The sequence below is a fragment of the Fulvia fulva genome, chromosome 11 (genome assembly GCF_020509005.1).
Source record: "Fulvia fulva chromosome 11, complete sequence".
Lineage (NCBI taxonomy): Eukaryota > Fungi > Ascomycota > Dothideomycetes > Mycosphaerellales > Mycosphaerellaceae > Fulvia > Fulvia fulva.
The window spans coordinates 2045998-2060289 of NC_063022.1; the positions used below are offsets into that span (position 1 = coordinate 2045998).

The 14292-nt window shown below is 47.5% G+C and overlaps 3 protein-coding genes across 3 annotated transcripts; all 3 read left to right on the plus strand.

Moving 5' to 3' along the window:
- Positions 1 to 1734: 1734 nt before the first annotated feature.
- On the plus strand, positions 1735 to 2541 carry CLAFUR5_13013 (Ras-like protein rasG; the record flags this gene model as incomplete). Its single annotated transcript, XM_047912161.1, has 3 exons — positions 1735 to 1835; positions 1891 to 2291; positions 2345 to 2541. 3 exons carry the CDS (start codon positions 1735 to 1737, stop codon positions 2539 to 2541), a joined length of 699 nt encoding a protein of 232 aa, XP_047767935.1.
- A 2508-nt stretch (positions 2542 to 5049) lies between these two features.
- Positions 5050 to 6442, plus strand: CLAFUR5_13014 (Endochitinase B1; the record flags this gene model as incomplete). Its single annotated transcript, XM_047912162.1, has 2 exons — positions 5050 to 5222; positions 5278 to 6442. 2 exons carry the CDS (start codon positions 5050 to 5052, stop codon positions 6440 to 6442), a joined length of 1338 nt encoding a protein of 445 aa, XP_047767931.1.
- Positions 6443 to 7311: 869 nt separating this feature from the next.
- CLAFUR5_13015 (uncharacterized protein) lies at positions 7312 to 7868 on the plus strand (the record flags this gene model as incomplete). The annotated part of the gene is made up of 2 exons (XM_047912163.1): positions 7312 to 7663; positions 7738 to 7868. The coding sequence occupies 2 exons, from the start codon at positions 7312 to 7314 to the stop codon at positions 7866 to 7868; spliced, it is 483 nt and encodes a 160-aa protein (XP_047767930.1).
- Positions 7869 to 14292: the final 6424 nt, after the last annotated feature.

The following is a 14292-nucleotide window of genomic DNA, read 5'->3' on the forward strand; positions in this document are numbered from 1 at the left end:
AATTTGAACAAGCCAACGGGTATCGCAGCTCGCGGCGACGCCACCATCGAGTTGGATCTCGCGGGACGAACGCAGGGCAAACGGCAGGCGTTCGGCACCGCCAGATGTACTGCAGTGGTGTGTATGTAAGTATCGGTTGACGCATGTGTCCATGTAGTTGATGCCGTGTGGTTGCTGCTGTGTGGTTCATGGTTGATTCATGGACCATGTTCGCGGGGAAGGGAGCATGCAATGCGAGGCGGAATGTAAGCTGCGGAGGGTTGAGTATGCACGTGGTATGTATTTGCAATCGATGAAGGGCCCGAGGCCTGTCCTTAGCCAATTGATTGCGGAAATAGATGCTGGTGGTGGTCATCATTGGGTGGCGGCTTTGTTGTTGCTTTTGGTGCTCCTAGACAATTGCCGTGGACCGTGGTCGGCAATGAATGTCCTGGTCACCTCGAACTTGAGACATGTCAGTAGCATTGCGATGTCGCTCGTGAAGTGGTGTTTCCACGCCTTCGACATTTGAACAATGCAAGTCCATCTTGCTTGTCACTGTACCGTGTCGACCATCTTCGATCAGGTCGGTCGTCGAAGTCGAAGGCAGGTGGTGTTTGCAGCGGCGTTGGGCGTGAGTGCAGCAGCAGCAACAGGAAAAGGACATGGACATTAGACTACATACAGTAGCACTCTTCCCAGCAACACGGCACCCGCCTCGTCTCCTAAGGTGCGGAGTGCATGGGCTCGCGGTTCATGTTACATGTATGCAAGTAGGCTAGAACTTAGAAGGTCAGGAGACGAGCCGACAGGCAGGACAGCTTGCCAGGCATGCTTCGATGGGTGTTGGGCTGCAATCTCGTGATGTGCAGACGAGGTGGAGGAGGATAGTCTTATAGGCGGGTTGGGCATTCACGTTGTAGGGCGACGACTACGAGTGACGAGTTGACAGACTTCGTCGAGCCGCAGACGCAGGTCGTTTCGTCTTGCGCTATCTAAGAGCTCTAGCGTAACAGGCCTCGTAGCCGCCACCATGCCTCTGGGGTCCGCGGCGGCAAAGTCTGTCCTCCGTCTGTGCGATGCCGACGACGGCACATGCATATCCTGGGTCCAGCGCTGGCCCGGTTGGGTACCCTCGCAGTCATCAGTCATCATCATTCACAGCTCTGGGCGATGCATTCGCTGCCCGTCCTGCGAACGTTGCGCAACACGCGGATCACGACCGGGATCACTCTGCACTCTGCCTTGCCGACACCGTTTCTCATCAATCTTATTTACGGCCTACCAGTTACCACGACTCTGTCAACGACCCGCACGTGTAGACGTTGACTTGCGAAGCAGCGACTGCAACACTACATGTAGCCCTGACACTTCTCCCTGCCTGCTGTGGTCATGATAACACCACTGCCTCAAAGCACCAGACTCCAGAGACACACCTGACGGCCGTCGGCGAATGTGACACGTCCTGCACCTCATAACTGCTCTTGTCCGCCTCGCTGCCGCGCTTTCTGCACATCATTTTATCCTGCAGGTACATCCTGACTTCTCCTCTGGACTGGCCTCGGTCAGTCGAACGACTACCTATTGCTCCCTCCCGCCTCCCGCTCGTGCTTTCCAACCATTGCAACACACCACAAGCACTGGAGTCGGCTTACCATTCGACATTCGACTGTCCAACGATCAGTTGTTGCTAGCTGCTCCTACATCGTACCCTCCGGCCAACACGGCATTGCCGCCTGAACCACCATCCCAACAATGGGCGACGCACACAAGATCTCGATCACAGTATGCGGCGACGGTGGCTGCGGCAAGTCGTCCATCACACTGCGTCTGGTCCGTAGCCAATGGACGCATGAGTACGCAAACCCGTCATCCTGGTATACACTGCCTAAGACTAATGCCTCTCTGCAGATACGACCCCACCATCGAAGACTCCTACTCCGTGACGCGAACGATCGATGGCACGACCTACCAGCTGAACCTAACGGACACTGCTGGACAAGAAGAGTATCGTGGGCTATGGTCTTCGTCGAATCTCACCTCAGATGCCTTCCTCTTGGTGTACGACATCACGCAGCAAAGCTCCCTCCAAGCGCTCGACTACTTCAACCAGCTCATCGATATGGAGAAAGAGAATCGCGTAGAGCGCGGGGCTGTGCTACCCGTTTGTATCGTTGCAGGGAACAAATGCGACTTGCAAGGCATAAGGCAGGTTCCTGCGAGAGAAGGTCTCGACTGGGCAAGAGGTCTTGGTTACGGATTCATGGAGACTAGTGCAAGGGAAATGGTCAACATTGAAGAAACATTTGCTCGTATGTGTCTATTCACGTTGCTATGCTGAGCGATTATGCTAACTTCATCGCAGTTTTGGTCCGACGTGTTGTCCAAGCACGAAAAGCTCATTCAGAAGGCGTCATGAATCTGCCCAATTCGACTGCTCGAACGCGACCCTTGGAGCCCATCCCATTGCTCAGTGAGAAGGCACTTCCTCCTGATCCGAAATGGGACGAGCACGAGCAAATGCCCAGAGAACGCTGGTGGCACAAGCTCAAGTGCTGGTGAGCGATGCTGGTCAACGCGGATCGCATGCTGAAGCAAAGCATCCTCCGCAACGGCGACTCACACACTCCACTGCAAGCTCGAAACCCATGAGCCGGCGCGGATATGCGCAGCCAACCTCGAGGACACCATTCCACCACCTTGCCTCCCTACCTACGAACCATGAGATGTGCATCGCCGACCGACATACTCACGCCCGGCTTCCTTGCGACAGGTTCGTTACGGACTTGCCAAACTCCAATCTACAACACGGCACTACCCGCCTCCATGACCGCACCGACATGGATCCCAACAAGGATAACACGAATGATTTCCCACTAATCTACCAGGATCCCGGCCTGATCTGCCAACGGACTTTTTCCCCTTTGATGATACCCCGGACATACTAGACCTGCTCGAAATTTCCGCCACACACCGGGTTGTGGCTATATGTGCACGCGCTTCAGCGACATCTTTGTGATCTTTCTGGAGCTGTAATTGATGAGCTGAATGGCATGCGCAGTTCGATACCCATGTATTGCTATATACCCCATGATATGATGAACAAATGTAATTATACGAAGATTGACAAAGATGACTGCGGTTGAGAGACAGTCCATCAAACCGACCTCGAGGATGGCATCTTCGTGAGCTTGATTAATGCGACGAAGCTCCTAGCGTCACAGCATTCTTCAAGCTACGGTATGTGTTGAATCGACACGTCGCAGGCGGAATACATTGTACAGCGTCTTCGTGCGTTGGAGTCACATTCACTAAAGGCGCGGACCGATGATCCCAGTAAACTCCAGGATCGTAGCAAATCGGTCAAAGTCCACGAAGCGGAAGCTAAGGCCACTTGTGATTCCAACGCACGAAGACGCTGTACATATGCAAGGCCCTCACGAACGAGTTGAGTAAAAGACGCTCGTCTCGCTCCCCTTCACTAATCATTCACAGGCGTAATATCAATCTCGACCAACGTTTTGTTACGGGATCATCCTTTAACCCATGCTAATGTGAAGCACACTATCGAAACCACCACCTGTCTTTCTCGAAACCTACAGGGTGTCAACCAGGGCTGAGCCATGCGATTTTGCGACTATTGCGAATATCGATATTCACTCGCAATATGCGTGCGAATATCGCTATTCGCACACACCGGATTTGGCCGGTCAGGACCCGGACCGGTGTAGGGCCCATATAAACCTGTCTAAGGAGTCGAAATAGGGCATGTCGCTGCTGCTATCGCTGCTGCTATTATATAGATTGTTGCGTTAGTAAATAAATCTATAGCTCCGGCTACGCTATAGTGCCGCTTTCTACGTTAATGTCGTCCTATGTGATTCCAATCTTAGCTAAGGACTCTTCTATATCGTTAAAGGCTACCTTAAGGTATTGTTCTTTAAGCTGCTACTTATTAGTATCTATCGCCTTATTACTACTCTCGATAGCGTATCTCTTCCGCTTCTTTCTAAGGTAGTCCTTATACTCCTTTAGGTAGACGACCTGTCGAGCCTTATCCTTTACCTAGTTACGACCGTAATAGCGACACGCGACGCGTAGCTTCTTTAACTCGCTAGCGACGGGCTTGAAATAGCGATAGATAGTACGGTTACTATACGGTGCTATATTACGGAAAGAGGTGGAAGGAAGAGGTAGAAGGCGATAGTAAGGTGTTAGAGCGACACCTATAGCAGCAACGTAGATTGGAAGAACAACACCTCGAAGAGGCCTTAATATAGTCTATATCGACGACACGGGCGAATACAAGCAATATTCGGAGGTGCGACTGTCGACATGCGATTATGCGAGCGATCCCTATAGTAAGTAGCTGGCATGCTTGGCATCGCACGCGCGAATATGCGTGCGAATATCAATATTCGCACGCACCGGATCAGCCCTGGTGTCAACTGCATACGTGGATAGTGTCAGTAGTGGCGTTGATCGCTGGAGTTGTCTCATTCGCTAAAATCCAACGGAAACCCCCTTCTTTCGCCCATTCTGTTCTGCCGACTGACTATACAGTGAGTTAGCACTATCCACACCAGCACGAAACACCCTGTATCTCTTGGCTCCTGAAAGCGGCAAGCAACGGCCACTGTCAGGACCCCGGCACTTTCCATCTGCCAACGTTTTGCCCGAAACCGCACGCGAGACAGCTTCCTTGTGAATACGAAGTCTAACAAGATAGGGCTTCCTTTTCGTGTGCAGTCCAGACAGGCAGCTCCTTCATTGGGTGTTTGAGATAGGCTTGAAAGTGCTTGTTTGTCTTGCAACGACGACTTCACTTGATGGGCTCAGGGTAGGTGATTGGTACGAGACGCGACCATAACCAATCTCACTTCCCGAGATGGGCGCTTCACGTGTCAGTGGCCGTTTGAAGTGTGTGGGTGTTTGACAGCGGCCACATGCGCGGATCCACTTCTTGACTTGTGCAGTCGCTGCACTTAAGTCAATCCTTCGCCACGAAGTTGCTCATACAACACGACACTCTCTTCAGGCACGACGCCATACCACATTCGTTACACCAGCATGATGTACAAACCACTCCTTAGCGTGTTACTCTTCCTCTCGGCCTTTGGCGCTGCCTCACAGCCTCGACATGCGCACCTACACAACAAAGTCGGCGCACGCAGCTTGGAGTTGGCTCGTGATGGCGGAAAGGCAGTACACCAGGGCTTCAAGACCGTTGGATATTACGTGAAGTATTACCACGCCGGAACACTAATATCGACCTCCACATACTGACAACGACTACAGCTGGGCCATCTACGGCCGCAACTGGCCACCAGCCAACATCCAAGCAACAGACCTAACACACCTTCTCTACGCCTTCGCCGGCATCAACAACAAAACCGGCGCCATCTACCTCGCCGACGAATTCGCCGACATCCAGAAGGCCTACCCCGGCGACGACACTAACGCCACCGGTACCAACATGTACGGCAACCTCAAGCAAATCTACAACCTCAAGAAGACTCACCGAAACATGAAAACCATCCTCTCAATCGGCGGCTGGAACATCCGCACCTACTTCGCTCCAGCCCTCGCAGACGCCACAGGCCGCGCGACATTTGCAAAGACCAGTGTCCGCATGCTGGCGGATCTGGGCTTTGATGGCTTGGACATTGATTGGGAGTATCCCAACTCGACGAAAGAAGCGGCCGATCTGGTCGATACCTGTCGTCTCTTCCGCGAGGAACTGGATGCCTACTCCCTCAACGCCACAGGCGGCCAGTACCATTTCCTGCTGACATTGGCGGTCCCTGCTGGCCCGGATCACTTCAAGTTCTTTGATGTGCCGGGGTTGGCGCCGTATGTGGATTTCATTAATCTCATGGGGTATGATTTCCAGGGATCCTTCTCGAATTATAGTGGACATAATGCGAATATGTACAAGTCGCAAACAAACCCTCGATCGACGGATTTTGACGCGCAGACGGCGATTGACTACTACATCAACTCGGGATGGCCGAGAGAGAAGTTCAACCTCGGGATGCCGCTCTACGGCCGGTCTTTCGCCAACACATCCGGTCCAGGAACCAACTTCACAGCCGCCACGGACGGAAGCTGGGAGAACGGTGCATGGGACTACAAGGTCCTGCCCCTCAACGGCTCCCTCGTCAGCCCCGTCTACCACGACGACAAAATCGTCGCATCCTGGTGCTACAACAACGCTACCCGCTACATGGTCTCCTACGACGACCCTGCCATTGCGAAGACAAAGGCGCAGTACATCAACGCACATAAGCTTGGCGGTGCTATGTGGTGGGAAACTTCCGGTGATCGTCCCCTCAATGACTCGAGAAGTCTTATCAGGACGGTTAAGGAGGAGTTCGATCAGTGCGGTGGGCTGGAGCAGTGTGAGAATTGGTTGCAGTTTCCGCAGAGTAAGTATGAGAATTTGAGGGCGGGGATGCTGTAGGGGGAAGGTGGTGATGGAGTGAGAGGTTGGTTGGGGTGAGGTGTGAGGTGGAGAGAGGCTTGGTAGTGGTCTAGGAGTGGTGGGCTCTGTTGTTCTAAGCACTGGTTGGAATTGGGTGCGGCTTGGCGATAGGGCAGAGTGCGGAAGTAATTCGACAGCTGAAAGCAGTAGGACTGCAGTACCTCTTCCCAGGTGGGCTTTCTATCGTCCGATGAATGGTCATACTTACATGTATCCTTTGCAAATGATGCCTGAGATCGTCAGGCATTACTTGTACCGCATTCGCGATTCCTACAATTTACACATCCGAAGGGTGAAATAACGAACCATTCTTTCGTAGCCACACGGCAGATCCCGGCTTCCCTCATGCAAGCGCTGATCGGCAGGATTTGACAAGACTGCGGAGGACAGCTGCATGAGCTGCACACCTGCCTTCCTCTTCAAGAAGTGGGGCAGAATCTTGGCCATGTGGTTGAGCTTGTGCGCCGACAGGATTCACACCTATGAGAAGGAAGGAAGCTCTTGGCAGCCAGAAAACGGGTCGAAAACGCACACCTGTCGGGCTCCGACGATGAACGTGGGAAGACCACACACCGGGGGCATGCTCTGCAATGTTTGCTGCTCAGTAACGCGTTACCGGTGGGAAGTCTCGACGCCTGTGTCGTTGCCTGGTCTGGTATTGATGAGCCTGAACTTTGTCGTTCAGCTCCAAGATCTTGCTGGAAGGGATCTGCGACAAGCTTCGCTAAATGTCTTGACTGTGACTTCTGTTAATAACAAGGGAGGGGATGTTCTGATCCCCTTGCTTGTTGTTACGATGTGCACAACAAGCAACGTTGGGTGGCGCAATTCCATTCTGCACGCAAGTCATGTCTGATCCTTCGTTGAGTCTCTTGATGCCGGCATATCAGCGTTCTTTGCAGTCGAAGCAGTCGGAGCAGTCGAAGGACGGGACGATAGTTTTTGAGCAATCGCAGACTGCACTTCGAATGGAGAAGAATTCGCGTGCCGTCATAGATTCCATCAACAGTCGATGCTACAGCGCGGCAACATCACTGGTTGCGACCACTTACCGTAGCGATATCGATGATCTGTCGAAAACGAAGTCATATTCCGACAGCAAGAAACAGTTTCAGCAGATCTCGCAGAAGCACCCTGAGTATCATGTCGAGGTTGTCAATGTCTCAGCCGACGTCGACGAGGAATCAGGGTATGCTATAGGTGAGTGTTGCGTGAAGTGGAGCAATGTAGCAAGCGCTGATCTGTACGAGTGTATTGCCTTCTTTCAGTGACAGGACGACCAGCCAATGTCCGTCGACAGTCCGTCAGCGTTGTGGAGTGGATGCGTAGAGATGGTCAATGGCAATACTACAACGCCACTGTTGTGAGAGGCCAGGATGGACCAGACGTTGTCTGGCATCAATGAAGTAAAGCCTGAGGATGAAAATCTGGACTGGCCAGCTGCGCCTGACAGGAAACGGCGTTGAAGACCGGAGACTTCTCAACGCCGCGACAGCAGAGACAGAGAACCCATGAAGCTCGCAGATACTGGGGTACGACGACGGACCGGTGGAAGAGCAGGTACTCAACTGGACATCCTTTCGCGCCTGACATGCACTTCACAATCGACCAGGGTCTGTTCGCCGAGCTGACCAGAGAGAAGCGGACTGCTCACAGGAGCGACCGACCAGTGAACTGTGTCGGTGAAATCGCGATGGCATAGCCATCGAAGCGACATCGAAGCGCAGCCTCCGGACGACGAACGAGGTCTCGAAACAGTGCCCAGGAGGGATACGAATGGCTCGCGTGTGGTGTGGAAGTAGAGATGTTGCTACAGTAGACAGAGTGCGTCCTCGAAGCCGAGTTGCAATACTCTATCAATGTACACCAGCAAGCAGCAGGCGTGTGGTGGAAGCGTGCAATACATTAACGCGAGTCATGACCAGTGGTGACGAACCAGTGTACCTACATGTATTGACACCGAGGAGTGTCAAGCAGGCTGGCTGCAGTCGTCTGTCAATGGGATTATCTACATGTATCTTACAGCGACTCCAGAGCTGCCGATCGCTGTGCGAGCAGATTCGTAAAGTTCTATCACATCCGTCAGTAACCTTATTACCATCTGCGCACAGTCCAAAAGATCTGATCAGAGAGGTGTATCGCGGCCTGTATCGTTGCACCAACGTTCTAGAAAATCACCTTCCAACTGGCTGCGGGAGGCGCGGGAGGCTCCGGGATAGAACGCTAGCATAAACACCTGGTGCACTCGGCTTTCCCGGTCCGCTGAATCGCGAGTTTTCTAAAAAAATTCAGAAAATAAGATATAACTTCGTAGTAAAGCTAGATACGAGGATACAAATTTCTAGAAATATAGAACTAATATAGATTTATCGATAATTCAAGTTTCGTAATATTAAATACACTATAGTAGGAGTTATAGCTATATATATAAAAGTTTATCGTAAATTATCGACATCGATAAGCGCTAAGACTTTGCTATTCTTTGCTCTCGGGAAAATAGACTCTTAGTATATAGCATTTTAAGGCACGTATTCGATAAGGTATATATAGGCGAGCATTTTAGTATATATATTACTATTAAATAGGTACGAGTTACGTAGTAGTAGAAGACGGCGGATTATACGAAAGACGAAGAAGGACCTAATAGGATAGCATATATCTATATACAGTATCGCTAGTATTAGTATAGGTAGATACTAGGTGTCCGGATGTTTACTAGCCTATAGGCTAGTAAACCCTAGTTACGTAATCTAGTTATATAACACACCTACACCTATATACTAGACCTACGGCCTATATGTTCTTAACACTCCTACTTAGGCCACATAGTCTCCTACAATCCCTTTACGTAAGCTAGAGCTACCTCACAAAGTTTTAGAACTGCTAGCTATTAAGGGGCTTTATTAACCTATTAGTAGCTATGTCCTTTATATAGCAGTAGTCTACTACAATCTTCTTCTGCCACTAGAGATGTCTAATATAGTTATATACAACATCAATATGCTTTGACCTTTCATATATATAGGCATCTTTGACAAGTGTTAAAGCGGCTTGGTTGTCACCTATAAGCTTAACTGGCCTTAGCTCGTCAACAGTGCCCCTGCTTGCCCTTATACTCGGCTAGAAAGAGCTCTTTCCCACCAGTTCTAGGCACTCTATTTCCCTAAGGACAGTAGCAAGAAATTGTAACTGCTTTACGGCTACGTTTATAGCTATAAACTTAGCTTCTATTATTAATATTATAACAGACTTCTACTTCCTACTTATCTAGGACATAGGTAATCTATAAAGAAACTATACGTATCCTAGAATTGAGACTCTATCCACTTTGTCTATAGCGTAGTTAGAGTCCGAGTATCCCTAGAGATTGCCCCCTCCCTTTCTATATATAAGACCTAGGTCTAGGTACGACCGTAGGTATCGGGAGAGCTTCTTCAAAGCCTTTATATACTACTACGAGGGATTAGTAATATATAAGCTAATTCTTCTAAGGGGGAATGCTAAGTCTAGCCTTGTCATTGTCATTAGCTATATCTAGGTACTATTATAGCTCTAGTAATCCTATTTGTTGCACCTCTTATCTATAGGAGCCGTAGGTACTAAATGCTCGTAGCTCTCTATAGGTAAGTAGGTTAGCGTAGCCTTCTCTCTAGCTATGTTCATCTTAGCTAAGTTAGCGTAGACATAGTGTCCTTAATTAAGCTTCAAAGTGCCTTAGGACCTGTCTCTTATAATCCTTATTCTAAGGATCTTTGTAGGTTCACTAAGATCTTTAATCTTAAACACTTTTCTAAGCTTAGCCTTAAACTACTGAACATCTAATAGCTTCGGAGCTATAATAGGTATGTCATCTATATAGGTAAGGACTATAAGGTCTCTATCCGTATAGATAAGTAGGTATAGATCTACCTAGGACTAGGTAAATCTAATCTTCTCTAGCTTCGTAATATAGAGCTTGTTCTAGTCTCTAGCTGCTTACTTAAGCCTATAAAGGCTTCGTAGGACCTTAAATACTATGTTTAGAGGTGCTTTAACTCCTAGGGGTAGGATTATATAGATGTCTTTAAGAAGGCTGCTTTAGGTAAAAGTATTATTCATATCTACTAGGTACATCTCGAGATCTCTCTTATATACTACTACTATAAATACTCGGAGAGTATTATGTCTAATAGTAGGTATAAGGGTCTCTTCGAAGTTAACTATTACGGGCGAGAGTACTATAATAGGGTCGGGCAAAGACATATATAGTTACGCGAGCTATCTAAGAGAGCGCGAGAAGCGTAAGAAGATAAAGTCGCGTAAATCGAGCTAGCGGGTACTAGCGGCCGCTAGCGCGGCGGGCGTACGGCCGACGATACTATATTACGAGACAGTTCGTAAAAGAGGCTATCTCGTAATATTAACCCTATATTTCTATAAAAACCCTCTTATAACTAGTCTTGCCTTAAACTTCTTAATAGCTCTACTAATCATTCTTTTTATATTAAAGACCTACCTAGAAGTAATTAGATTCGTACCCTTTAGCGGTACAACTGCTTCCTAGGTATTGTTACTTACTAAGGTAATAAGTTCGCTCTCAATTACCTCTTTCTATATATATCCCTATTCGGGGTCTCCTATAGCTACCTTATAGGACTTTAGGATTGGCACTTCCTACTAATAGGCTATAGCCTGCCGAATAGTAGCAAATATATGTTCTTCTACGTCGTTTAGAATCTCCTCTACCTAGCTTATTATAGGGTCTAGATAGAATATCTAGGCGATAAGAGCCTTATAGTATTTAGCCTTATACTCTTTAGAGTTATTATCTCCGTTCCCCCTTAACCTCTTATTACCTATAACCTAAGGTAGCGCTAGGTGTTCGGATAGGTCGAACTGAACGACATCTTCTTTTTCTTTTATTAGAGTACCCTGATCTCTAAACTTCTAGTATTCCCTAATGTCCTTTAGGGGAGGGGGAAGTTATATAAACAGCGGTTACTATAGTATTAATGACTTAGGTAGGTTCTATATAGATCTACCGTTATCGGCCTTCGATAGTGTTAAAACCGCCTTAATATTTTCTCCTAGCCTTCGTAACGGTGTCTCTAATAATTCCCTATCGGAAAATTTCGCCCTAAAGGGCTTCCTCCTAATAGGATTGCGCTATAGCGCTCGACTCGGCTGGTTAGTGAAGGTGATACCAAGATCTATATCTCCCCCCTTCTCATTCTTAAACTAGTCGACGTGACTATACGCTTTTATAGCTTTTATGTCGGGATCCCAGAACAGCTATTGTTTTGTGGTGTTTTCTGAGTAGCCTACAAACACGGCTTCTTTCCCTCGGTTTGTTAACTTGTCTCTCCTTAAGCCTTAAGGTTAGGCTCTTAGGTCTATATAGACAATAGCTTTATATCCCTAGACGCGGAAATGGTCGACTAACGGTACTTAGCTAGTAAAGGCTTCTTCTAGTAAAAGAGTAATACTATTAATGATCGGACTATTAGGCAGTCTGTTTCTAATTATAGTCTATACTTATAAAGCTTCTAGCTAGAACTTAACTAGTATACTAGAGTCTTTAAGTATAGCCCGGACTATGTTCTTAGAGGCTTGAATTGACCTTTCTATAGGTCTATTTTAAAGAGAGTTATAGGTATCAGTTGTATCTATCTAAGTGCTAAACTCCTTCTCCTACTCTTTTAGTAAGGCGAGAATTTCCTTTATACTATTACTACGGATCGTAGATAGAAAGCACCTTGACTACCGTTCTACCTAGACCTTCTAATCCCGTAGGGCTATAGGAGCATTGCTCCTAGCCTTTAAAGGGATTACCTACTTCTTCCTAGAGAAGTTGTCTATAATCTTAAGCCAATATTTGTATCCTAGCCTAGAGACTACGCCCTAAAAAGGCCTATAGATGTCAATAGAGACAAGGGCTAGCCTTTCTCCTTTTCTCTCTATAGTAGGTCCCTTAAACTTCCTTATATTAGCAAGGGAGCATACCTTATAACTTAGGTGTTTAGAAGGAATAGGGATAGGATCTTTCTTATTAGTAACTCTATAAAGGTTTCTTAGTAGTCCCTTACTAAGGTGTATACATCTTCTATACTATAGCTCCTACTGATCTTCGGACTTAGTATTAGCTATAGCGGTGCCGTTACGTTCTTAAGAGAGTATACTAGTATACTATAGCTTAAGAATTTCCGAGATCGAGTAGATAAACGGTACTCCTCCTCGAAGTTTAGTCTAGACAACGGGTTTACTAGATAAGGATTTTAGGGTGAAACTAGGTAGTTAGATAGCAAACTATTAGCTAAACTAATTCTACGAAACAAGACTAACTCTAAGGCTAGGAACAAACAGGACATTTTCTAAGACAATTTGCTTTCTAGAAGGACTACCTATTACTACACTTCCTATATATATAGCTTATAGATAGCCACCCCTAACCTTGATCTACTTCCTCTTTTGAAGAGGCTTTAGTGTCCTTTAGCTTCTATAGTAGAATAGGCAACCTTATCAATATTATCATCTTCTAATAGTATCTTAGAGTCTAATACGTCTTCCTAGGTTATATAGGCCCTTATAGGCTTCTTACTAGAGGAGGCCTTTAGCTTACGGCTCTCCTTTATCTGCTTTATAAGGTCCGTTATTACCTTAAGGACATTACGAAGGTTTAGTAATAATGACCTCCTATAAGGTAGTAACGGTTATCTCTTAGTAGGGTAGGTAACCCTAGCTAGTTTATCCTTGTTCCTAACAGTATACTAAGCTATAGAAAGGTATAGGCACTTACTTATAAAATAGTTACTACCGTAGAGATAGTACGTAAGCTTGCCCTAGAAACCCTTCTTAGCGAACATAGCTATCCCTTAATAAATTATTAATTCTTGCTTCTCCCTAAGAATTATAAGAATGTCTTGTAGTAAGAGATTTACCTAGGCATTAATTATATCGCAAATTAAGCTAAATGAGTCTAGTAGAGCTACTAAGAGTTGCTAGATCTTTCTGTCCTTAGTCTTAATGTCTTAGAACTAAGGCGAGATTAAAATAGCCCTCTATAAGGGCGCGCGTACTATAGGGTCTAAACGAGATAGTTATTATTCTACGAAGCTACGAAAGAGGAGCGCGAGGCGCGGCGAAGTTATAAAGTAAAGCTAAGCCGCGCTAACCCGATATAGAAGGTCCGCGGTTCAGCCGGGCCGACGTAGCTATAGTAAGGGGTCGCGGGCTACCCGTAATAGTACCCCCCCCTCTTAAAACACGCATTAGTCCTCTAAGCGTTATCTACCTTATAAGGCTACTTACCTATCGAGCTCTATAATCGCGCGAATGCCTAATTATCCTCTAGTACCCTATCGTTATCCGATAATATCGTATTCGCTCTATTAAGACTATCTTCGACCGGCTTCCTTCGAGAAATATATTACCTAGTTAGCTAGCTTACCCTAGACCTAAGTCTGTCTTTAGCTAGTACTTACGTATAATCCTTATAACTAAAGTTAGGTATCATTATAGGCTCTATAGGCTCTACTCGAGTATTAGTATAACTACCTGTCACGGGCAGCCCGCGACCCCTCACTGTAGCTGCGTCGGCCCGGCTGAACCGCGGACCTTCTGCATCGGGTTAGCGCGGCTTGGCTTTACTTTATAACTTCGCCGCGCCTCGCGCTCCTCTTTCGTAGCTTCGTAGAACAACAACTATCTCATTCGGACCCTATGGTACGCGCGCCCTTACAGTTTGTTCTACCTTACTACCCAGATCGCGGATCTAGGTAAGGGACGCGTAACAACAGGAACAGACAGAACCGCAGAACTCGAGAACGCGCAGAGCCGCATCAGAACACAGA